Below are 26,060 nucleotides of genomic sequence, written 5' to 3' on the forward strand. Positions count from 1 at the left end.
GTTTCAAAAGCTTGCTGGGATCAACCGGGTGGTGTGTCATAGGTCAGCAACAAATACCGGTTTTTTGGTGTTTTTTTTCGCTGCGAATAATTTCATTTATTTAAAAATGTTTGGCATTTCAAGGATACGCCAATCATTACGAAGAGCAAGTAGATACTCAAAAAATGTTCGGAAGTAAGTTTTAATAAAATCAACCAGTCTTTTAAGCCTAGCTAGAGGCTAGGCCCTAGCTTCTACCTACCAAAAAACAGAACCTCATGATTTCGACAAGGCACATAAAGCATTGTTGTGTCGTGACGAATGCGTCACTCTAGTCCAGGCTAGGCCTAGGTTTTTTGTATCATATAACTTATTAATTGCTTGTTGTCAGGCCTAGCTACACTACTGGGCACTGTAGCCTAACTTTTTATTTTGATGAACGAATACCCTGTAATAAGTAAGTTTGTAACTCCTGGCTGGTAATGGTATTTTGTATTGTAACTGTTGTAGTTAAGTAGTCAACAAGGCCTAGGCTAGGCCTAGTCTTCCCCTTTTATATGCCTACCACGTTTCATGATAAATATTATTTTGTGTTTCAACAAATTGCACAGCGCAATTTGAAATTGCGCAAATTGTATTTTATTTATTTCATACTTGGATAGAAAACTTAGTCGTTGACCAAAAAATCGTTTGATATTGCCCTGCTGAATGGCGTCCATGGGATTACGCTTATACAATCTTTGTCTGTACTACTGCTAAAGTAGAAATCACAAGCTAAGTTAAAAGTTTAAAAGCAGGGAGACCCGCTGGATAAACAATCAATGATAACTGTTACCACCAAATAACAATTCTGTGACTCAATGAATCAACTTCATTGTATTTTAAGAAACTGAAAAAAGGCAATTACAGCTCATAAACATTATTGTAGACTTATCTATCTACAATGAATTAGTTAGTATAAATGATATTGTGATCATCTTCTTTTTCAAGTATGAGTGGTAGTCCTGTATACAGAGGTGCAAATCATCCAGGACGGAGAGAGTATTTTATAGGTGAATTCTTAGCAGGGTCAATGTGGTTCTGGATAATGTGGCGTTTCTATCATGAACCAGAAGATGTTTTGGCAAGTTATCTACTTATGTTAACAAAAAAAAAAAAAGTAACATTCAACATTTGCAAAATAGGGGCCTAGTATCTTTGGAACATCCTTGTATTCACGGCAATCTGGCTGCAATTTGGGAAGTAAAGAACACTTCTCCAATCCTCCTACTTTGCTCTAAACTTTTTTTTAATTCAGTTGAATTATTTTCTCAGTTTAGAGCAAGAAAGTTATTTAATAACTGAATGCGCTTTAATGGTTCAAATTGATGCCACAACAACAATGCCTTCAATTCATGAAATATAGTACTGATGTATATTTATTGTACTGAATGTTTTGCTTTTTTTTAAACTTTCCAGGGTCACTTTCCTTATCCCGATCCCTCTGAATGGACCAATGAAGAACTTGGTATACCACCAGATGATGAGGACTGAAGATTTCACAGTGAGTGAGTATCTTATTGGAAAACATCGTAAATGAGCTAATTAGGGTCTTATTGATAAATTCATCTATCATTTGTTTCCTTTATAAAAACCACTGATAAATGTTTGTGTGTTTTTTTTTTTCAGATGATTGTTTGAAACTAATAATAAAAACTTCAGAGAATGAAAGAACACTATAGATAGAAACTGTTTTATTGTGTTGATTTAAAACAATTACAAGTTTCTGCTGTGGATATGCACTATTGTAAATAAATAGAAGGAGTTCATTAAAATTAAAAATCTTTACAAAGTAGTCGTTTTGTTATGAAGTTTACAGTATTAGAGACAGTTTCCAACCAGCTGACTGTAATGGGTATTCCTGAAAAGGCTGAATAAAAACCATAAACTGTTTAAACGATACAACTTAATTGGCAGATTGGATTTAAGCAAGTAGAGGCAAAATGTGTATTTTCTATTAAAAGAACAAAGCCAAGATGAGATGAAGCCGGAGAGACATGAAACATGTTCCTCTATCATAGTATATGTATTGGAATTGCAATGGTGTACTGCTTCATTTCCTCTCGTTTTGGGCAGATGAAAGTAATGAATTATACTGGTTGTCCACACCTGTGTGCAATTCAGCCCATAAGCTGCAATACAGGTTATTCCCTTCTCTGTATAACCAAACAGGGTTTTAAATTCTGGAGGGGGAAACACTATCAAAAATCATTTTGTTTAGGGTATAACAGGATTAAGAGTGTGTGCATTTCCCAGCAATAGCATTTTACATGATTCGCTGGGGGTTAGTAACTTTGTGAGCTTTGTTGGAGGAAACAAAAGGTCTAATAAAAATATCAACTTCCGTCGTCAGTAAAATTCATTACTTTCCCTTGCTTCCTTCTCTGTGAAATCCTTGTCGATCTCTTTTTCCATGTGGATGAAGTATGCAATTGCTCAATATCAGACATCGCCTCCGTCGTCCTAGGATTCTCTTCACAGTCGGTCTCCATAAGGGGTGATGCTTGTGAAAGATCAATTGCAGGAGCAATGAGTTTATGTGTTATATTGTAACCATTTCTTTTCTTAGTCTTTGGTCTACCCCTGCCACGGTTTTTCTCAGACTTTCCTTCAGGTAAAGAAATGTCTTTTCTTTGGCACACAGCTGACTCCTGATGACGTTTAAAGTGGGACAATGTGTTGAAACCTCGCTTACAGTAATCACAAGTGTACTCGCGTTCTTGTGCGTGACTTTTCATGTGTTTTCGATATTGCTGAGGGTTCCAGAATTCCTTGAAACATAATGAACATTTTGCCTATAACAGATAACATACAATTATTAATTAAAGATACTATCGTACAATTGTTGATGTTTTGTAAAAATAATCTATATACAGTATATTACTTTAAAAACAATAAACCAGGTCATTCCTTGTCTTAAATGTACGTTTTATGGTAAATTATGATAAAAAGAAAAAATGAACCACTTAAGTAGCTCTCGTCGAATGTCTTTAGGCCTAGCCCACAGGTTTAGTTTTGTAAGCCTAGCTGGTAAACAGCAGTAAGGTACAAATATCGTGCGCTAGTTATAGGCCTAGCCTGACGTTGTCTAGTTGCTGCAAAGTTACGATTCTTCTGTTTGTTCAGGCCTTCACAATCAATAGAAAGTGGGTGAATCACATAAGAACAAATGAAAATATCAATGCATGCTGGTATTTCTGGCCACTTACATTATTAGAACCAACATATATTTCATTTTTATAGATGATAACAATGATCGCAATAGGCCCATATAGTATTAAAATGCTGTTTGTGATCTTAAATTAGATCAAGAAGAATGTGTCTTTCCTCTGGAAAGTAAATTATCAACACTGCTGCACTTTTTTACCTGTTTCTCTTTGGTGTGAAAATACATGTGTGTTTTTACATCTGATTGACGGCTAAATAGTTTGTCACACTGTGGACATTTAAGTTTCTTCTCCCCTGTGTGTGTCACCATGTGTGTCACTAAGTGCGCTTTCTGTCGAAATGCTTTACTACATTGTGGGCACTTAAAATTCTTTACACCTACAAAATAAAGTATGAGAAACTTTGGTCCAGTTATTTATGAATACTATTTTTAACACTTTTACAGTATTTTGCAACCTAGAAATCTGTCTTTTAATAATAATATATTGATTAATTTAATGTACAGTACTACCTTTTCAAATGCATGAAAAGGGGTTATGGGCACTGGTGGTGTATTGAAAAAAAGAATGCTAATAACATACAGTACCTAGTATTTTTTCAAGCATTTTACTCGCCAATTACAGCATGTGAAACATGTTTTCATTATTGGTCATAAAAAACTATGGATTTCAACAGGATTTGAACCAAAGATTCCGGGATTGATAATGCAAGCATGCCAACCAGTTTAACTACTATCTACACTATCAAACTAGTTTGACAAAACAAGTGTGATGTGCCCAAATGGCAGTGATATGACCATATATGGGCACATCACTTTTTTTGTCAAACTAGTTTGATAGTGTAGACAGAGCTTTACCTGTATGAATAAGCTGATGCATTCGCAGATTGCTAGGGTCTGTAAAGGTCTTTTCACAGAGGTTACACTTATGAGGCTTCACATTTGAATGAGTCATCTCATGAACATTAAGTTTGGTAAGACACAGAAAGGCACGCGAGCAATGTGTGCATTTGAATTTACGTTCACTTGTGTCTGGATGGCTGTATTTCATATGACTGTTGAGCTTCAACACAGACAGAAATTGACGATTGCACTTTGAACACCAAAAGCACTGTTCTGGCTTGTCTTTCAGACCTAGACAATTTTGAATAATAATATAAAATAAAATATAGAGTTTCTCAGAGACACAATAAAAACAAAATGCAAAGTACAATAATCTCAGTCAACAAAGCAGTTTTTGTTCAGTTCTAAAAAGCACTGTTCTGGCTTGTCCTTCAAACCTAGACAATTTTGAACAATATATATAATATAAACTTTCAACTTCATATTTTAAAATAGAAGCTGGATAGGAACTGAATTTGTACAAGAGATGATTAACCAGCAATGTAACACCTCAAAAACAGTTCAGAGGATGGGTTAAAGATTCCAAAAATAAAACTTAATTGCAAAAAAAGCATGAACGCAAAAATACCTTTTTTCTTTGCATAATTCCCAGAATACCAGTACAAGAGTTCCTCTCCAGGTTGTATTGCACGAATAGTAGTGAAAAATATATACTGCCCCCATTGATAAGCAACTATATTTTGTTCTACGGACATTCTAGCATTGCGTACAAACATCATCCAGTTACAGACATTCTCATTTCTGGTATCAACACAATGATGAAGATCGTTACCTTGAAATATCTAGAAGATAAAGTATATACATCTTATTATGAGGTTTGTTACATATGTAATGAGTTTTCTGTTAGATGTAAGATTTTACTGTTGGATATGATGAGCTTTTTTTTTCTCTCTTTCGTGGGTGTAGCACACTTTTATTCATTATTCCATGTATGTACTATAATATGGTTTAAAAAGATATATCTTTTTAAAACATAACATAATGATGAGTTTTTTGTTAGATGTTATGAGATTTCTGTTAGATGTGATACATTTTCTGTTAGATGTGATGAATTTTCTGTTAGATATGATGAGCTTTCTGTTACATGTGATTAATGAGTTGGACGTGACGATGTTTTTGTTAGATGTGACGATGTTTTTGTTAGATGTGACAATGTTTTTGTTAGATGTGATGATGTTTTTGTTAGATTTGATGATGTTTTTGTTAGATGTGATGAGTTTTCTTTAGATGTGATGAGTTTTCTGTTAGATGTGATGAGTTTTCTGTTAGATATGAGCTTTTTGTTAGATGTGATGAGTTTTCTTTTAGATGTGATGAGTTTTCTGTTAGATGTGATGAGATTTGTGTTAGATGTGATGAGTTTTCTTTTAGATGTGATGAGTTTTCTGTTAGATATGATGAGTTTTCTGTTAGATGTCATGAGTTTTCTGTTAGATGTGATGAGTTTTCTGTTAGAGATGAGTTTTCCGTTAGATGATGTGATGAGTTTTCTTTTAGATGTGATTAGTTTTCTGTTAGATGTGATGAGTTTTCTGTTAGATGTGATGATTGATAGATGTGATGAGTTTTCTGTTAGATGTGATGAGTTTTTTGTTAGATGTGACAAGTTGTTTGTTAGATTTTTCTGTTATATGTGATGAGCTGTTTGTTAGGTTTGATAAGATTTCTGTTAGCTGTGATGAGTTTGCTGTTACAGACAATAAATAAATAAATGGTGTAATATACCTTCCACTGTGTTGAACAATCTAATTCAGTGCTAAGGTCATTCTTCAAAATGCTTCCCTTTAACGGTCCAAATTGACACCTTGCTTCAATAGTTACTTTAGCAAACACACCTGTAAGAAATAAATCAGCATTACTATTTATAATAGCAGGCAATACTTGTTCCAAGAATGTTCATACACAATCTGATAAGCCAACAGTTGACTTACCTTCTCCATTTGGTGTCACAGTTGAAGACTTTATCTTTAAAATACTTGGTAAGGTTTGACGTGCATGGCTGAGTATTGGAGAATCTTGAATACACTGAAGTTCACCTTTGACAGGACATAGTAGAGGATGACTTGTATTGCATTCTACACACCCTGTAAAAAAAACACAGAATCTCGGTTGAAGTGTGTAAATTTTAATGTTAGTTTTGGCTATGTATAATTGATCTACAGCAAACTCGATATCAGCCTGGTGAATCTTGTAATAACACTTACATAAACTAGTGTCAAAATCATTCTTTGTTTGCGATTCACTTGGAATCAAAGAATTTCCATCTAATTCATCTGTGACCCCAGCAAACAAGCTGGCAGCAGCCACAGGGTCTTGTGTCCCTATCATCTGGTTTCCATTCTGGCACGTCTCATCATCACTGGCTTGAGTCACAAGATGGTCCAGATTGCTTGTAGTTAGCAATGATATATTATTCTTTCCGATTGGTTGATTTTGCAATTCTGGCAGCGATAATTGAAGATGCTGGCCAATAGGATTAGTTGAAATATCAGCAGTTGGCTGGGCTTGAGGCATTGAGTTGATCTTTATTGGCTGGTTGTTTTGAATAGTAATTGGTAGTTTTAAGTTTACTAAAAAGGTTTCATTTTGATGCAACTTTGAACTGCAAAGAAAAAAAATTCAAACTTGTAGATGTTAACTTGTGTATACTGTACTACTACTACTAAGACGACAGTACTGCTAGTAGACCTTACTAACCTTTGCATATGTTTATTATTATTTATTACTGTAGCTACTGGTTGTGAGATCGGTACTGGTGATATAACCTGCAAGTTATTATTAATATTCTGTCTTTGAATTCCATCGTCAACATTTATTCTATGATTGACAACTTGGTTCAGATTTAGAGTATTGAGCTGGTTTGGTGACGATAGTAATGTCTGAAGACTTATATCTGTACTGTGGTCAACAGGCAGGCATGTTCCAAAACTGCCAGGGCTTACATTTTGTATCGGTAGTACAACATGTGAATTCTGCTCCTGTAGAACAGGAATTGCTAGATAATATAAAAAAATAAAAATCTGGTATTTATGTTTTTAAAAAAAGAGTAAACAAAACAACCTCTCTTATAGAAGTTCTCAGCATAAACATGAAAACTTCTTCTGAAACTTCTAATGCTATGTTTAAGGAGCTTATTGTTGGCTAAGTGTTGTTAGGTGGCTAGACACTTTCCACACCAGGTATTCCTTTATTGAGTGGACTGGGAGTTCTTGGTATTTGAACCTGTGTCTTTCTGTATGATAGTGTCTTAATCATATACAGATATTACAATATTACTATTAGAAAAATAATACAACTACGGAAAGCCAAAACAAGGGAGGATTACTCATTGTTGACTCATTTATGAAGGTATAGTATTTAATACATTACTTACTTATTTGTCTGAGGCTACTATTTGTATGGCTTAGCGTTTGATCTCCTTGAGAGGCTGTGTTTAACATCAGAATCGGAAGAGATCTACTGGTGATGTTGGTGGGTATGGTAGTGGACACCGTGATCCTTGGCATCGAAGAAGACACTGACATAGCATGGTTGGTCTAAACAAATATAAAGAACAACATACAAAATATTAATGTTAATAATATTCAAGTGATTGCCTTCCAACTGCCACCTACAAGATGAGGACCCTGTAAAGGGATGAAGGATCAAGTATCCAAGTACCTGTAACAATTTAAAATCTTTATGTGGAGACCCAATGAAGATGGATCTTAAATTCTATGACAAGACACAACAGAATTGATTGAACTTTGTTCTGCTATAAATCCTTACATTTTGAATTGGTAGTGTCATGTGATTAGTTTGGTTCCCATCTGGTTGTAAGGGTAATACATGCGCCAGGCTCACTGCATTGTTCAACTGCTCCACGTTTAGAATAGATAATGTATCGTTAATTGCCGACATCTTCTATACCTATAAACAAAAATACTGTTACTAAATGCAAAATTTCAGACCATTTAACATCTTTAAATACATTGACTGTAGTAGTTGTGTGTTATGCGCAATTTGAACGATTATGGCCCATGCATGGGCAATTTAAACGATTATCCATGTGCAATTTCAAATTGCGCAAGGATTTCCTTGCACAATTTGAATCAAATAGGTTAGTCCGAATCGTCTCAGGGCCGAATCGTCCCGGTCCGAATCGTCACAGGATCGAATCGTCACAGGGTCGAATCGTCCCGGCCCGAATCGTCTCAGTCAGGGCCGAATCGTCCCGCTACCCCTCTCTATAGGCTAGCTAGCTAGGCCTAGGCCTAGGCCTAGATGCCAAGTAAGAATAATAAAAGGCTAGCCGACTAGACTTTATTTTAGGATTTAAAAATTTGTCATAACGAACCTTTGACGTTTCTAGTCAAAAATAAATAAGATTCAATTTCCTAGGCTACGAACGGTGTTATAACTTATGTGTGTGTGTGGAATGGAAGCAGAACATGTTGATATTTACCTACGAAAGCCTATTAGTGCCGCCCCTTCAGAAAAAGGAAGTACGCAATATTTATGGAGCGCCGATTGTGTCACATATTTTCAATAACAGTGCAGTGCGTGACATTTTAAAAATATATTGAACTATATTTCCGGATTGATCACATGGTCAATAAAATCTTATTTATGGCAAAGTTTACTATTGATTTGACCTCGGTAATGGCATTTTATAATCCATTACTAGGATGTAGGCCTACGCTAAAAAACAGCTTACATTAATATAATAATACCACAATGAATTAAACTCTATTTAACAAATTTGAGTTTTCTCATTAGACGTCCTAAACTACAGTGCTGGGATATTATACACCTCACTACTCACTGAAGGAAACCATAAATGTACCATTTTTTGTAATTAGTTTTTGTTTCAAAAAATAAAACCCTCAAAACAGGACGAAAGCATTACATTTTAAAAGAGACTGTAGCATGTTAAAAGCTAACCGAGTTGGATGTACGGTCATGACTGTTCGTTTTCTCTAGTTTTGTTGTATAAAGTTGAAAGTTTCACTAAATCAAGTTTATTGGTGATCAGTGAAACATAAATTATACGTAAAGGAAACGTTCAATCATTCAAATCTGTATTTGCGGAAACGGAAGAGACGAAGTGCAATTAATAAAAACGTAGCATAATATATTTTTCATTGTCATAATCACTGTTGGATTACTGCAGTTCAGTCACAATGGCGAACAAGACTTTACTACTTCTCTTTCTAGTTGTACTCATCTCAATGGGAACATGTCACAAAGCAGGAAAACCTTCTGGCAAAAGAGGTTTGGAATTTTACTTTACCTTATAATAGTATAATATATAGGCAATGATTTTGATCAGTCTTATTATAGCTGTTTTCATCATAATGGTGCGATTGTTTCCAAAAAGTTAGTGTTGTTGACTATGAACTAGAACATAGGTCTACATTTACTATGACTGTACTGTGAACGATAGATCTTTGAAATATTAACTAGGCCTAAAGCAGTTATATCTATGACTAAATTGTGACTGCAACTATACAGTTAGGCGTATCACTACAGTAATACTAATGTTGTCAGTTTTTTTATAGTTTGCAAGTACAAGCAAAAACAAATATCAAAATGTGACGATTCTGGAATGCGAACGATTACTTTAACTAGTAAAAAAGGAAAAAGATCAGGTCAACGATGTCCAAATAAGGTGATAACTAAACAATGTTCTGACGCTCAGATCTTGGCACAAATGAAAAAAGAAGACAGGAAGTTGGGTAAGAATAATTTTTGTTATTTTCCACTTTATGATGACAGTAACAATAGGCCTATATATTTTTTTATTTGTCAACAGATCTTCGTACACACGGGCTAAAACTGTATACACTTATAAACTTAGCTCTGAAACTTACGGTTTTGTGTGTTTTTTTGTAACATACTTTTAAACTATTATTTTTCTCTATTTTTAATTTAATACAAGGATGCAAGTATTCAAAGGGTGTATGGGGAGTCTGCAATGTAACAAGCAACCGTCGACAACTCACTCAAGCGCTGTTAAATCGAGACAAGTTAGAGGAGGGCTGTAGGCTTCAGAGAGTTATTGTGAAACCATGCAAAATCGGTGAAAAAAAACTTTTATAAAGCGAGCATTTATATTTCGTTTTATGTGTTGGATTCTCCACTCATTGTTTATTTTAACTTTATATAGATAGTTTTTATTTGTTTAATTGGTAGATATTTTCTTAGTTTCTCTATATCAATCTTCTCTTGTATCGATACCGATTCTGCATGTTGTCATTATACACATTATACGACTATCGCAAGTCAGCCAGCGACAGCGATCATTTGTATTTCCTTTTATGTGTTGGTTCTCCATCCACTCATTGTTTATTTTAACTTTATAGATAGTTTTCATTTGTGTTTAATTTTTATTTTCTATATCAATCTTCTCTTGTATCAGTACCACCACCACCCGATCTGCATGTTGTCATTAGACACATATTAACTGACTGTCCCGGTACACTTCCCTCATTTTAGTGTCAAATAATCAAACGTAAACCAGGCTAATGTACTGTTATTTAAATAGCTTGTAGATATATGCATGGTGAATGGAGTGAATGCGACGGGGAGACTAATAAGAGATCAAGACAACTAACTCTTATCGAAGGAAGTCCTGCCGACTGTCCAAAAACTGACGTAAAAACCAAGAAATGTGCATCGGCAAAGGGAAAAGGTATGCTGTTGAGTTTTTTTAAAACGAAAAACATTTAGAAACATTAATGACTCGTCTCGTGTTACAGACAGTCATCAATGATTTGGTGGAGAGAGAGCAAGTCGACAACAATTCGCTCAAACGCTGTTAAACCGAGACAAGGGCTGTAGAGTTGTATGAAAACTTGTAGTGGGGAACCTAATGTTCCAAATATCAATTCCGTGAGATTTTAATGCTCAAGTTGAGTTCTTAGCAGTTTTGGAATCCTTAAGACTAGTAGAATTCATTGCAACTGGTGGCCAATTTTTCCCGACCCTATTGTGGCCGCCATCTTGGATTTCAAAATGGCCCCCATTTTTTACTCAAAACTAATAGTAGCTCCTATTTTAAACCACGTACGAACGAATTTGTGTGACAAATCTTAAAATATTATGATAAATCTTGGAATCCAATATGGTTGCAATATGCTATTATTATAAATTGTACCATTGGACTGATTTATCATAATATTGTAAGATTTGTCACACAAATTACGTTCGTACGTGGTTTAAAATAGGAGCTACTATCAGTTTTGAGTAAAAAATGGGGGCCATTTTGAAATCTAAGATGGCGGCCAAAATAGGGTCGGGAAAAATTGGCCCCCAGTTGCAATGAATTCTACTAGTCCTAAGGATTCCAAAACTGCCAAGAACTCAACTTGAGCATTAAAATCTCACGGAATTGCATTAGGTTCCCCACTATTGTGAGCATGCATTGGTCGCGGGTGACTTAAGATGTTACATGTACCTTTATAGGTAGCCACACCGGTCGTGGGTTTTTGATACTCAATGTATAGCTACGTGTAGGCCTAAACCTTATACCTTACAGTGTTTTATGAATGAATCATTGTGAAATGTTATTCTTTTTTTTTTAGAAAAATGCTTCTACAGTAAATGGTCTAATGTTGGTGAATGTGTCGACGGAAGAGTCATAAGAACCAGGAAAGTGCTAGCTGGTGGCGACAGATGCAACAGAAATGTTTCACAGTCAAAAAAATGTATAAATAATATAATCGCCTAAGTGCCGGCCAGATGAAACATTATCATATTAGATATTAGAATCGTATAACTTTTTACCAAAAGAATCAAATTTAAATTTAAAATGTATGTCCGAACGTTTCCATTTTCTAATACCGAATTGTACGGAAAATGTATTAATAAAGGTAGCTATAATGGCATTACTTGTGTGCAATTTCAGAACTTTATTATAAATATCATTATATTACACAAAACGGTAAATTGCTTTCTCTATATTACGTATAAAAGCGTACCGATAGTAAATTACCGAAGCCCAGGGGGCTTCATTTCGAGATAAGCTTCTTTTCGAGAGTACTTTTGCAAACTGTAAAGGGGGGCTTCTTTTCGAGATGGGCTTCTTTTCGAGATGGGCTTCTTTTCGAGGTTTAAGCCCATGGGCCTCTTTTCGAGGTTTTACGGTATATATAATAATTATATTGTCAATATAAATAATTTAATAATTATGCAGGCTGCAGAGATAGCCATTATAACACACCTGATTGTATTCTTGTAATTTGATTGGTCATTACGCATCACGTGTCATTTGGAATTAGCTATCTAACGAAAAAGTGATATCTAATGGTGACTTTCTGTAAAAAATTAAGATGTTTTGCCACGCGTTCGGAATACTTAATATAATACTTAATACAAATTACGTCAGAGTAGGGCAAACATCTGACCAATTTCAATCATGAAATATTCTCACCATCCAAAACATACACAATACATCATTTTTTATATACTATTGGAGCTATATATCCAATACCAAATTGGCGAGTAAATCATGTTTTACTTTAAATTAAATTTATACGCTCTTCCACAAGGTCAATTGTTAGTTATACATACAGACTATATTAAAACAATGATTTTGAACACGTAGGGCATTTCTTTGAATTCCTTCCTATCGTCGTTTTGTGGTAATTTACAGTTTTTTTTATGTTTAACAAACGTACATAATCAATTGCGTCTGCATCATGGTAGACTACAACTTCCGGTAGTGACGTAATCAGCACATTTTTGGTAATAAATTTTTTTCACTAAGCTAGGGAATCCTCTAATATCAATATTCATTAGGCCGTACTTTAGTTAGCCAATCAAAATAAACGTATAAACAATTTTGCGGTGATGTTTAAAAAATACTTTGAGACTATTTGAGGTGTTGGTACAGTTACCCAGTTTTATTCTTAGTTCAGTCAGTCCCAACTAAGACTATGGTAAAAATTAAACCATCTGGTTACAGTTAAACACAATGATAAAGAATAGGAATTTAATATAATATGACAAATGACATTCATTTTTTATTTGAGTAAAACACAATGATAAAGAATAGGAAACATTTAACAATATGATAAATTACATTTACATAGCAATTTATCACTGTGTTTTTAATTTTATAAATGACTTACATAGCAATTTAGCACTGTGTTTTACTATAACCAATTTGGTTAGAGTAAAACACAATGATATAGAATAGGAAACATTTAATAATTTGATAAATGACACTTACATAGCAATTTAGCACTGTGTTTTACTATAACATATTTGGTTACGGTTAAACACAATGATAAAGAATAGGAAACATTTAATAATTTGATAAATGACATTTACATAGCAATTTATCACTGTGTTTTACTATAAGCAATTTGGTTAGAGTAAAACACAATGATAAAGAATAGGAAACGTTTAATAATTTGATAAATGACATTTACATAGCAATTTATCACTGTGTTTTACTATAACCAATTTGGTTAGAGTAAAACACAATGATAATGAATAGGAAACATTTATTAATATGATAAATGACATTTACATAGCAATTTATCACTGTGTTTTACTATAACCTATTTGGTTACGGTTAAACACAATGATAAAGAATAGGAAACATTTAATAATTTGATAAATGACATTTACATAGCAATTTATCACTGTGTTTTACTATAACCAATTTGGTTAGAGTAAAACACAATGATGATGAAACATTTATTATATGATGTTATTTACATAGCAAAATATTATATTAAGTATATCTTATTATCTAAACGTTATGATAAAGAATAGGATACATATAATGTAATATAATAAATACAAGTTACATAGCTTATCATTGTGTTTTACAGAACCAATTTGGTTACACAGTTAAACACAATGATAAAGAATAGATACTGTTTTAGGTTATATAACCCTAACCCTAGTTTGCAGCGACATAATAAATTCATCGCGAAAAAATACTTATCGTATTCAGAAACTTTTGAAATTTGGTAGATATGTTCAATAGGTTCTTAAGTCTATAAAACAAACAAAAAATAAAAGTTTTAATAATTTGCATTTCAAAAAATGTATACTTCTGAAATACCATACATTTCCAACACATTTTTACTTCATTGATGATTCCCAGAAATCAAAATAAAACGAATATGATATTTCTTTTATATTTTAGATATAAGAACCTATATTGAACATATCTACCAAATTTCAAACCTTTTTCAAGACCATACGTATTTTTAACGATGAATTAAGTATGCGATCGCTTCAAACTAGGGTTGGGGTTATAATAATCTAACAGTTCTATTCTTTATCACTGTGTTTAACTTAACTACAACACAATGATAAACTATATACATTTTATTTTTCATATTACATTAAAGGATACATATAATATAATAAATACAAGTTAAATAGTTTATCATCTTGTTTTCCAGAACCAATTTGGTTACACAGTTAAAAACAGTGATAAAGAATATGATACTGTTTTAGGTTATATAACCCTAACCCTAGTTTGAAGCGACATAATAAATTCATCGCGAAAAAATACGTATCGTAATCAGAAACTTTTGAAATTTGGTAGATATGTTCAATAGGTTCTATAAAACAAACAAAAAGTACAACTTTCACAAAAATTCGTGATTTTAATAATTTGCATTTCTAAAAATGTACACTTATGAAATACCATACATTTCCAACACATTTTTACTTCATTGGTGATTCCCAGAAATCAAAATAAAACGAATATGATATTTGTTTTTACATTATAGATTTAAGAACCTATATTGAACATATCTACCAAAATTCAAACGTTTTTCAAGACGATACGTATTTTTAGCGATGAATTAAGTATGTGATGGCTTCAAACTAGGGTTAGGGTTAAATAACCTAACAGTTCTATTCTTTATCACTGTGTTTAACTTTTAACCAAATTGGTTATAGTAAAACACAATGATAAACTTATCTGTAAATTTTGTTTTTCATATTACATAAAATGTTTGATATTCTTTATAACATGTTTATAATAGGATATATTTAATTGGATATTTTAGGCCTACTATTAATGACGTAGAAATGCACACTACATCTGAAGTAACTTAATTTCTACTTCATTGGCGATTTTTACAAAAGAAAAAGACTATTTTTGTTATGTATATAGAGCAACTGATATAAAATGTCTTGTATGATTTTTATCTCATTTCAATGACATTTTATACTACAATTCAAATGAAAAAGCATCACAAAAAATACGTCTGGTATTTAAAACGTTTTTAAACTCGGTAAACATGTTCTATGAGTTGCTCTTTACACAGAAAAAATGATGATATTCTAATCGTTTTATTGTATACTTTTGGTTCCCATTTGTTATCATTGTGTGTAACTGTAACCAAATTGGTTATAGAGTAAAACACAGTGATGAATTGCTATGTAAATGTCATTTATCATATTATTAAATGTTTCCTATTCTTTATCATTGTGTTTTACTCTAACCAAATTGGTTATAGTAAAACACAGTGATAAATTGCTATGTAAATGTCATTTATCAAATTATCAAATGATTCCTATTCTTTATCATTGTGTGTAACTGTAACCAAATTGGTTATATAGTAAAACACAGTGCTAAATTGCTATGTAAATGTCATTTATCATATTATTAAATGATTCCTATTCTGTATCATTGTGTGTAACTGTAACCAAATTGGTTATAGTAAAACACAGTGATAAATTGCTATGTAAATGTCATTTATCATATTATCAAATGTTTCCTATTCGTTATCATTGTGTTTTAGTCTAACCAAATTGGTTATATAGTAAAACACAGTGCTAAATTGCTATGTAAATGTCATTTATCAAATTATTAAATGTTTCCTATTCTTTATTATTGTGTTTTACTCTAACCAAATTGGTTATATAGTAAAACACAGTGATAAATTGCTATGTAAATGTCATTTATCAAATTATTAAATGTTTCCTATTCTTTATCATTGTGTTTTACTCTAACCAAATTGGTTATAGTAAAACACAATGATAAATTGCTATGTAAATGTCATTTATCATATTATTAAATGTTTCCTATTCTTTATCATTGTGCTTAACTGTAACCAAATTAGTTATAGTAAAACACAGTGCTAAATTGCTATGTAAATGTCATTTATCATATTATTAAATGTTTTCTATTCTTTATCATTTTGTTTAACCGTAACCAAATTGGTTATAGTAAAACACAGTGATAAATTGCTATGTAAATGTCATTTATCAAATTATTAAATGTTTCCTATTCTTTATTATTGTGTTTAACCGTAACCAAATTGGTTATATAGTAAAACACAGTGATAAATTGCTATGTAAATGTCATTTATCAAATTATTAAATGTTTCCTATTCTTTATCATTGTGTTTTACTCTAACCAAATTGGTTATAGTAAAACACAATGATAAATTGCTATGTAAATGTCATATATCATATTAATAAATGTTTCATATTCTTTATCATTGTGTTTTACTCTAACCAAATTGGTTATAGTAAAACACAGTGCTAAATTGCTATGTAAATGTCATTTATCATATTATTAAATGTTTCCTATTCTTTATCATTGTGCTTAACTGTAACCAAATTAGTCATAGTAAAACACAGTGCTAAATTGCTATGTAAATGTCATTTATCATATTATTAAATGTTTCCTATTCTTTATCATTGTGTTTAACCGTAACCAAATTGGTTATAGTAAAACACAGTGATGAATTGCTATGTAAATGTCATTTATCAAATTATTAAATGTTTCCTATTCTTTATCATTGTGTTTAACCGTAACCAAATAGGTTATAGTAAAAAACAGTGATGAATTGCTATGTAAATGTCATTTATCATATTATTAAATGTTTCCTATTCTTTATCATTGTGTTTTACTCTAACCAAATTGGTTATAGTAAAACACAGTGCTAAATTGCTATGTAAATGTCATTTATCATATTATTAATAGTTTCCTATTCTTTATCATTGTGTTTAACTGTAACCAAATTAGATATAGTAAAACACAGTGCTAAATTGCTATGTAAATGTCATTTATCAAATTATTAAATGTTTCCTATTCATTATCATTGTGTTTTACTCTAACCAAATTGGTTATAGTAAAACACAGTGATAAATTGCTATGTAAATGTCATTTATCATATTATCAAATGTTTCCTATTCGTTATCATTGTGTTTTACTCTAACCAAATTGGTTATAGTAAAACACAGTGATGAATTGCTATGTAAATGTCATTTATCAAATTATTAAATGTTTCCTATTCTTTATTATTGTGTTTAACCGTAACCAAATTGGTTATATAGTAAAACACAGTGCTAAATTGCTATGTAAATGTCATTTATCAAATTATTAAATGTTTCCTATTCTTTATTATTGTGTTTTACTCTAACAAAATTGGTTATATAGTAAAACACAGTGATAAATTGCTATTTAAATGTCATTTATCAAATTATTAAATGTTTCCTATTCTTTATCATTGTGTTTTACTCTAACCAAATTGGTTATAGTAAAACACAATGATAAATTGCTATGTAAATGTCATTTATCAAATTATTAAATGTTTCCTATTCTTTATCATTGTGTTTTACTCTAACCAAATTGGTTATAGTAAAACACAGTGCTAAATTGCTATGTAAATGTCATTTATCAAATTATTAAATGTTTCCTATTCGTTATTATTGTGTTTAACCGTAACCAAATTGGTTATATAGTAAAACACAGTGATAAATTGCTATGTAAATGTCATTTATCAAATTATTAAATCTTTCCTATTCTTTATCATTGTGTTTAACCGTAACCAAATTGGTTATAGTAAAACACAGTGATGAATTGCTATGTAAATGTCATTTATCAAATTATTAAATGTTTCCTATTCTTTATCATTGTGTTTTACTCTAACCAAATTGGTTATAGTAAAACACAATGATAAATTGCTATGTAAATGTCATTTATCAAATTATTAAATGTTTCCTATTCTTTATCATTGTGTTTAACCGTAACCAAATAGGTTATAGTAAAAAACAGTGATGAATTGCTATGTAAATGTCATTTATCATATTATTAAATGTTTCCTATTCTTTATCATTGTGTTTTACTCTAACCAAATTGGTTATAGTAAAACACAGTGCTAAATTGCTATGTAAATGTCATTTATCATATTATTAAATGTTTCCTATTCTTTATCATTGTGTTTAACTGTAACCAAATTAGATATAGTAAAACACAGTGCTAAATTGCTATGTAAATGTCATTTATCAAATTATTAAATGTTTCCTATTCGTTATCATTGTGTTTTTTTTACTCTAACCAAATTGGTTATAGTAAAACACAGTGCTAAATTGCTATGTAAATGTCATTTATCATATTATTAAATGTTTCCTATTCTTTATCATTGTGTTTAACCATAACCAAATAGGTTATAGTAAAACACAGTGATGAATTGCTATGTAAATGTCATTTATCATATTATTAAATGTTTCCTATTCTTTATCATTGTGTTTTTTTTACTCTAACCAAATTGGTTATAGTAAAACACAGTGCTAAATTGCTATGTAAATGTCATTTATCATATTATTAAATGTTTCCTATTATTTATATGGTTATATAGTGAAACACTGTGCTAAATTGCTATTGTATTATGGACGAGTTCTGAGAAGAAGTATTTAAAGCTACAACCAATCAGAACAGTGTTAATCAATATAATCCATGGCTACAACCAATCAGAAACGTCCAAATCGCAATAACCCCTAGGCTAACAGCAATTATTGGCTCGAGTAGCCTTTTAAACCAGACGTTGCGAGGTTTAAAAAGTAAAACATGATTTACTCGCCAGTTTGGTATAGTTTATATACCTGACTATTGTGGACCTATCATTCAATTCATGGATGCTATTAAGCAGAACCGAGCACTTTCCCTATTTTCTCCTCCAATCCAAAAAAACGGTGGCGTTCCATACGATACTGTGTTATGTTCCCACGAATTGCATTACGCCCTCTTTTCTTCTTAGGCCTATTATTAAATGGCCTTGATCTAACTAACTATTGTTAGATTGCCTTGATTATTTGAATAATACTGCAGATCGATCTTTTTGTTCACATAACAATAAAACACATACGAGGTCTAGGCCTAGCCACGAGAAATGGAAAATGAGCAAATAATTCCCGTGGTAGATTTCTCAGCTTATAGTCTGGATAGGGATCAACCAGACCAGGAAACATTTCAAGTACTCATCCAAGAAGTTTATAAGGCATTTTCAACTATTGGTTTTGTTTACCTCGTCAACACAGGGATATCTCGTGAAGTTGTAAGTTGTCTCTTCATGAAGCCACTGTCACACACACAACCACTGTGCAATTAATCGGAGACTACATGCATGCAATAGCATGCGCACAAACCCTGCTTGTTTTGATCCTTAAGGATCGTTAAGCAGCTCGAAAGAAGAAGAAGATTCATCCAGTCCAGGGTGCGATACCACAAGTGTCTCTCTACCAGATCAATCTGTTTTAGAAGGCCTACTACTAGTCGTAATTAATACCAATATCAAGGCAATCTACACATACTTAGCTCTGGCTGTGACACTTACCTGTAGTAGTCAAAACGTTCTCACTTAATGTGATTTTCTGAATTGTTTAATTGTTTTTTTATTTCTTTTTAGGTCAAAGATGCATTTACTAAATCTGAAAACTTTTTTAAATTACCAGCAGACCAAAAAAAACCTTTTACAAGAGAAAAAGACAACTTTGGTTTTGTTTCAATTGAGCTTGAAGGGTATATTTTTATTTTTTCTATTTGTTTTTTTTTCTCATACAATTAGGCCCATATAGTCTAAATAATTATAATTTCATGAAATAAATATTTGGAACTGATGTTCATTTCACAGACTGAATCCAGAACGACCACATAAGGATCTGAAAGAAGCATTTAATTATGTTCCATCCACCATAAGTGCCATTCAAAAGGTAGGTTCAAATAACACCTAATTTTATGTTTACATAGTTAATAAGATAACATTGCAATTACAGTTTCAAATACAACTCATTTATTGATCAAGCACTGTACCTGCATATAAAGTACCCTCATACTTATAACATACAATATGCAAATTTCAGGCTAAAAAACATGGCATTTCACCAAGGTTTTTGGACTCGCTTCATTCGTTATTTACCCAAGCAGAAAGGTTGCATCAACGTATAGTAGAAGTCATGGGAAGAGGTTTAAATCTTCAGGTAGTTCATACAATATCATTGAATTTTATATTATGCAATACATAAAGTTTTATTAATAAATAAATTAAATTTTATAGCAGTCATAAATGTAAGTTCAAAATAATATTTATATATGATTATATGTACTAATGGTTTTGGTACTTGGCCATGGCAACTTTCCTGATTATAAAGGTTTGCTTATTATTTTGTATGATTCAATCTAGGCAATCTAACAACATTATGCTGAGCTCCGGAGATCAAAGTGTTTATCTGTGGCTGCGACACGCCCCCCTGAAGTTTCTGAATGGCCAATTGGCTTCCTCAAATGTTTGGTTATCAGACACAGCTCCATGGAGAATATGTCGCAGCCAGACATAAGATCAAAGGACTGTTACAAGTTCCTATATTGGCAAGGCAAGCTCAGCATCTTGTTGCCTTCATTCAATTGTTATTTTATAAGTTTAATGCAATTGTAAAGTTCACCAAAAAATGAATAACATTGTCATTAATTTGTCACTGTGCCAGTCTATTTTATTTCTAAGGACCCCATGATGTTCGTCAAAGCCCACAAATTAATTGGCAGACAAGGAAATGGGTCTACTTTACGCTCACTTTTCTATCCGCCAACCAGCGATTACCCTACAAAAGAGGGCCAAGTACGATGTGGGGAACATTCTGACTATGGAGGGATTACATTGCTATTTCAAGACTCGCACGGAGGATTAGAGGTAAAGCTTGGTTCTCATGGGGACGCAAAACAAAGACATAGACACAACTCAAGCGAGTTGACCAATGAAAGCAACAGTTCGAATCCATCACGTTGCACTTACGTCCTTGCATTGTGTCCCAATGGGAAACAAGCTTAAGACAAAACAGGTGCAAAAAAATTAAAATCCCAAAATAACATTCAATTTTTTAAAACATACTAAAATGCATTTTTATTTAGGTAAAACAACGTAATGGAAATTATATTGCTGCTAAACCTATAGAAGATGCTGTGGTTGTGAATATTGGCGACCTGATGCAGCGATGGACTGCGGATAAATTGGTTTCTACGGTAAGTTTTAAAAACTAATGCTTAATTTTGTACACTTCAGAAACCTGACTTTTAAAATAGGAAAATTTGAAAATTGGAGCTGTAGCCACTGGTGTTTAACATACTTGCCTTCCAATCCCAATTTCCATCGTTGGTATTTATCAATATACAGTGTAAGCAAGTTTTTGGCCCCAGTGTTCAATTCTGACCTAGTCGGGGTTGTAACTCGTGTCAGGGTTGTCTCTCAACTCCACTCCCTAAGCGTCAAATAAGCTTGATAAATTATAAAATATCCATCCTGTAATTGTCGAGTTGCTTGATTTTGGATGCGTATGAAAACCATACTGACTGCAAACTTTACTTCTTTTTTTTTAATTACAATATTTTTTCTTTATTTCTCAGAAACACAGAGTTCTTATGCCATTTAGTGAGGAAGGAACAAAATTTGTTCGACAGTCAATTGCGTTTTTTGGTCACCCAGATGATGAAGAGCAGATTGTGTGCATTGATGGCAGTAATAAGTATCCACCAATCGGAAGTAATGAATATCTTCAATATAGGTTTAGCCTTACTTATTGATCCTTCTGCGATCGATTCCACCCGTGGTCTTAAAATAAATCATCATTACACAAAGAAAGTTGAGGCACAAATACATTGTCAATGGATACAATAATATAATATGGTATTTACATATAATAATGAGCAAGGCAATATATATCTCTAAAATTGATCAAATGGTGGAAATGTTGAATATAAAATATAGGGTATGCAATGTAATGGTTGAAATGTTGAATATAAATATTCAGTATAATATTATGGGATTAAAGTAAATAGGCTCAAATAAACAGTAATATAGTATATTATCAGAGTTTAAAGTTTTAATGCAGGGATCTCTCTTTTTAAAGTAACAGTAATAAAATGATATATGGTTGTTGTTAAATATGCCATTTTAATGTCACATAATAGTTATTCACACTTTGACCATAATTGGATTGAAAAAAAATATATTGTTACATGAAAAACTTTAATGTAACGCAAACAATAGTCAATGTGTCAAACAATGTGTTTTTGGTTAAATTTAACCATTTATTAGTAAAATTATTTTCTTCGTTTTTTACTACAGATTGTGAATAACTGCAACATGGCCCAAGTCCGATTTCATTTTTTCCTATTTTTTTTGTGGAAAATCGGTTTTAATGAATTTGAATGTATTTTATAATATGTTTTGTTACAGTACTATATTTAACATGGTGAATAAAATATATATAATAGTTTTAAGGATTTGTATATTTCTTGGTTATTATGGTTAGTATCTTGCATTTACGGCAATATTATGACATAGGCCTACCTCAGAATAATCATCAATGATTGGTTATTCTGTCTTTCTCATCTTTCTCCCTCATTAAATCACTCTTTCCTAGAGGTAGACTAAAGCAAATCTACTCTTTAAATTCCAATTTTCCTTCAGTAACTTTTTATTAAATTACTTACAAAATCAGGGACGCATCATCCTTTTTTGTCAACGAAACATAAATTTGTATTTAAAAAATCTGTTGGAATAGACCTTTCTTGTTATGCAAATCACGGACATACCATGCAAATAAACCATCGCACGCCATCAACACAGATATAAAAAAAAGGAATACGAAACCAACCAACAACTATATGACTCGTAATAAAGGATAACATTTAAACACATACGTAAAAGTGGAGTTTTAGAAATGACTACAAAAGATACATATTTGCACTTTGTCAAACATGTTTTTATTCCTCCTCAGTATATGTAAATGATAATGTATTTGGAGACAAGGTATTAGTTAAACAAAAAATATGCACAATTTAATTGTAACTTGTTGAATCGAACTATCCCTACCAATAGTCGATTATGTACGGTGAATATTAAGAGTACTAGAAAATGCAATAATTGTGACGACTTAGAAGATGAAAAGCATGCGTGTTTTTAATGTCTAGTTAACGAGAAGTTATGGAGAATTAAAATATAAATAATATTTTTGAAAAGAAATTGATGGGAGTAAAAGCCCTTTTAAAGAGGTTATTCTATGCAGTAGACATTATACAAAAATAATTATATACACAATAGCTACTTATTAATATATAATGAATAAAACCCGTGTTGTCTTTTGATATGACCGCCTTAGGTTTGATATAAATAATGTTTTATGGGTTTTTTTAACTTTTCAAATATCAAATTTAATGTAGCATATATTGCATGACTAACTTTTAAATATATTTATATTAGTGTATGTTACACAACAAAGGTAACAAAAAAAGAACTAAAAACCTATATGACCTACATTTAAAAGAGAAATTAAGAAACTCTAAACCACCTGAAATATAGAAAACAATTTATGGATGCCAATATTTGTAGGCAGCTTCATATGACTGGCCCGACGATATTTGTCTTAACTTTATCCTAACCGGATGCATGGATACTTATTGTATCCATGCATGATGTAAATAATTTAGTGTAGTTTCACTTTGTAATAATAATCGCATCACAATCACCTCTTAACAGAGTTTTACCATCTTCACTGTTATTAGGTAGAATAATACTTTTTAGATATTCAATGATTTTACTGTACAGTGATTTTGATACATTTTTCTTAAGATAAGCAGTTTGTGTAAGTAACTCAATGAGCAGTTCCCCTTCTTTGGACTCACCGTCAAGACAACCAGTAGCATCCAGGTTGATATGTATACGATGCTTGACATAATTTAATTGGTTGCTTTTTAATGCTTTTTCAATTTCTTTCGTTGAGGCTGCCTGTACGCTGTTTTTGAGTTGAGGGAATTTTCTGATAGTCATTGCCATACAACTGTTATCTATAAACAAAACACATTTTCACATAAACACCGTAAAGAGCATTTCACATAAAAAGTCAAAGTTACTTTAAAGTAATGTTCTACAGTAGGCCTAATTAAACTGAAAATGGTAGTTAAACGTAAAATTAATTGCAAAGCCTTTAAAAAAAAAATTCTCTTCAATATTTTTAGACAAGCAGATTTCCCATTTGACCTACTATTTACACATTTATTTAATACTGTCAATGGTCGGCCTATTGTATGTTGTTTTTTTCTAAAGTATATATTATATGAACATACCACACTCAAGCATTCCTAATATTACACCGCCATCGTCCAGAATACCTTTCAGATTCTTTAGAACATCTTCCAAATCTTCAATAAAATACATTACATGGAACAACATGATAAAATGGTACTTCTTCAATGGTTGATCTTTGGTGTCCCGTATGAACTGCTGTACTGTTTGTTGTCGCCATTCAAAAGAAACTCCATCCAGACTCTTTGCTTCCTTTGCGGCTAAATCTTTATATCTATTAATGTGTGAAAGATGTGGTTCCACGACTGTGTCTTTGACTCTAGGCCATCTCTTCAGCAGCTGCTTCAACACGTTGATTTCATCCTTACCTGTCAAAATATAGCAATAATTGTTATTTGTGTTTTAAAAAGCAATGATGAAACTATACGTTTTTACTCATTTTTTATAGAAATAAACATTAGATTGATTTAATTTGACGACGGAAGATGAAAACTGTGCTTGGACAATTTCCGACTTCTTTACCTGGTCCACTGCCAATTCCAAGTACCTCTAGCTCTTTCTCGTCTTCTAATTTTATCTCTTTAATAATTTTCTCATGAAAATATGATTTGATCCATTCTTCTAGCACTACAACATTGTTGGTCAGTTTACAATATGTACCATAACACTCTTCATACCTCTGGTTAAAGCTGATCAATGGTTTCAGTGGTGACTTTTCCATCTTAAAAGAAAAACATAAAAATGACAATGTGAATCATTGCAATGTTTCACTTTCAAACGCTGGAGTTGATGCTCAGCTCCGGTGGTCTACTTTTCGTAGGAGATGCAGAAAACATGAATCCGCTACCTTATTGAATGGGGCCGAATACATTACGAAAAAAAAATCGTATGTTAAAATTCGGTAAGGGCTATTAATCTTAACTTGCATTCACTAGACCTACATAGTAAAGTTTAAAAATATATTGCAAAAATAATAGACAAATATTACTTACCTTCTAGTCAATATGCTATCACGACGATACTGTTCTATGACAGATGTTAGTGGGATATTAATTAATTCATCATTAAACAATCAGACAGACCTGCATATCCTAATTTATACAAGACAATGGCGGCCGAAGTAAAATAATAAGGGAATTGCCATTTGACAAAATTATTATTACCGTCCATATCAAAACATTTTATGTTATCATCATTATAATAAATAGACACTGTAATAATGCTAATCTACTTTTATTTTGACAAATTCGTTTTTCATTTAACAAAACTGTTTTACATTATTAGTAGGAATGATCAACATTTATAACCAAAGACGAAATTAACTTATAGAATCTAATTAGCTGATACATGATTAACGTTTTCTTAATAAATCATTTTTCCCTGTGTCATAAAAACAAAACTAATATAAACGTGTCTTTGGGGAAAGAAAAAAAGTATGGTTTAAATTGCATTATCCTTCATTCACTTTACATATTAAATTGCTTTAAATCAACTATAATTTTGTCAATTCCTCTGTCTTGTCTTGTCTTGTAAATAAGAAAGTTAAATCTATTATCGCTGATGATACGCATCCCTTGCATGGAGAGTTTATAGTTAATAAGTCTGGTAGATTAAGAATGATGCGTATTAAAACAACTCGATTTAGGAATTCC

The 26,060-nt window shown here is 31.9% G+C and overlaps 6 protein-coding genes across 8 annotated transcripts in view; 4 read left to right on the top strand and 2 right to left on the bottom strand.

The window, feature by feature from the left end:
• Positions 1-19,748, top strand: part of LOC144846199 (T-complex protein 11-like protein 1) — a 207,238-nt gene extending 187,490 nt beyond the window's left edge. The window contains exon 11 of the mRNA XM_078703529.1: positions 19,739-19,748. The gene's annotated coding sequence lies outside the window, so the exon portion shown is untranslated. The remainder of the gene's footprint in view (positions 1-19,738) is intronic.
• LOC144846009 (NADH dehydrogenase [ubiquinone] 1 beta subcomplex subunit 2, mitochondrial-like) lies at positions 20-1,788 on the top strand. 2 transcript variants are annotated; one of them, XM_078703514.1, is made up of 4 exons: positions 20-174; positions 970-1,102; positions 1,438-1,522; positions 1,648-1,788. In XM_078703514.1, the coding sequence occupies exons 1-3, from the start codon at positions 107-109 to the stop codon at positions 1,510-1,512; spliced, it is 276 nt and encodes a 91-aa protein (XP_078559640.1). In that variant the 5' UTR covers positions 20-106; the 3' UTR covers positions 1,513-1,522; positions 1,648-1,788. The 2 variants fall into 2 exon arrangements, with proteins under 2 accessions (XP_078559640.1, XP_078559641.1); XM_078703515.1 differs by having other exon boundaries at positions 1,438-1,526; positions 1,648-1,784.
• Positions 1,691-8,530, bottom strand: LOC144845993 (uncharacterized). The gene is made up of 11 exons (XM_078703513.1): positions 8,424-8,530; positions 7,856-7,996; positions 7,461-7,623; positions 6,785-7,082; positions 6,292-6,689; positions 6,019-6,171; positions 5,813-5,922; positions 4,656-4,869; positions 4,043-4,318; positions 3,386-3,564; positions 1,691-2,813 (listed from the first exon to the last, which is right to left on the bottom strand). Exons 2-11 carry the CDS (start codon positions 7,985-7,987, stop codon positions 2,355-2,357), a joined length of 2,382 nt encoding a protein of 793 aa, XP_078559639.1. The 5' UTR covers positions 7,988-7,996; positions 8,424-8,530; the 3' UTR covers positions 1,691-2,354.
• On the top strand, positions 9,630-11,961 carry LOC144850608 (uncharacterized). The gene is made up of 4 exons (XM_078707966.1): positions 9,630-9,804; positions 10,008-10,148; positions 10,614-10,760; positions 11,653-11,961. The coding sequence occupies exons 1-4, from the start codon at positions 9,675-9,677 to the stop codon at positions 11,796-11,798; spliced, it is 564 nt and encodes a 187-aa protein (XP_078564092.1). The 5' UTR covers positions 9,630-9,674; the 3' UTR covers positions 11,799-11,961.
• Positions 19,127-22,604, top strand: LOC144846298 (uncharacterized). 2 transcript variants are annotated; one of them, XR_013612935.1, is made up of 8 exons: positions 19,127-19,389; positions 19,741-19,853; positions 19,966-20,044; positions 20,195-20,311; positions 20,833-21,018; positions 21,237-21,347; positions 21,729-22,090; positions 22,133-22,604. XR_013612935.1 is itself a non-coding variant. In XM_078703537.1 (7 exons), the coding sequence occupies exons 1-7, from the start codon at positions 19,225-19,227 to the stop codon at positions 21,903-21,905; spliced, it is 948 nt and encodes a 315-aa protein (XP_078559663.1). In that variant the 5' UTR covers positions 19,127-19,224; the 3' UTR covers positions 21,906-22,604. The 2 variants fall into 2 exon arrangements, 1 of the variants encoding a protein (XP_078559663.1); XM_078703537.1 differs by having other exon boundaries at positions 21,729-22,604.
• Positions 22,605-23,820: 1,216 nt separating this feature from the next.
• On the bottom strand, positions 23,821-25,129 carry LOC144835521 (histamine N-methyltransferase B-like). Its single transcript, XM_078690605.1, has 3 exons — positions 24,931-25,129; positions 24,450-24,776; positions 23,821-24,170 (listed from the first exon to the last, which is right to left on the bottom strand). The coding sequence occupies exons 1-3, from the start codon at positions 25,127-25,129 to the stop codon at positions 23,821-23,823; spliced, it is 876 nt and encodes a 291-aa protein (XP_078546731.1).
• Between the last annotated feature and the right edge of the window lie 931 nt (positions 25,130-26,060).

This window comes from Antedon bifida, chromosome 1 (assembly GCF_963402885.1).
Source record: "Antedon bifida chromosome 1, ecAntBifi1.1, whole genome shotgun sequence".
NCBI lineage: Eukaryota > Metazoa > Echinodermata > Crinoidea > Comatulida > Antedonidae > Antedon > Antedon bifida.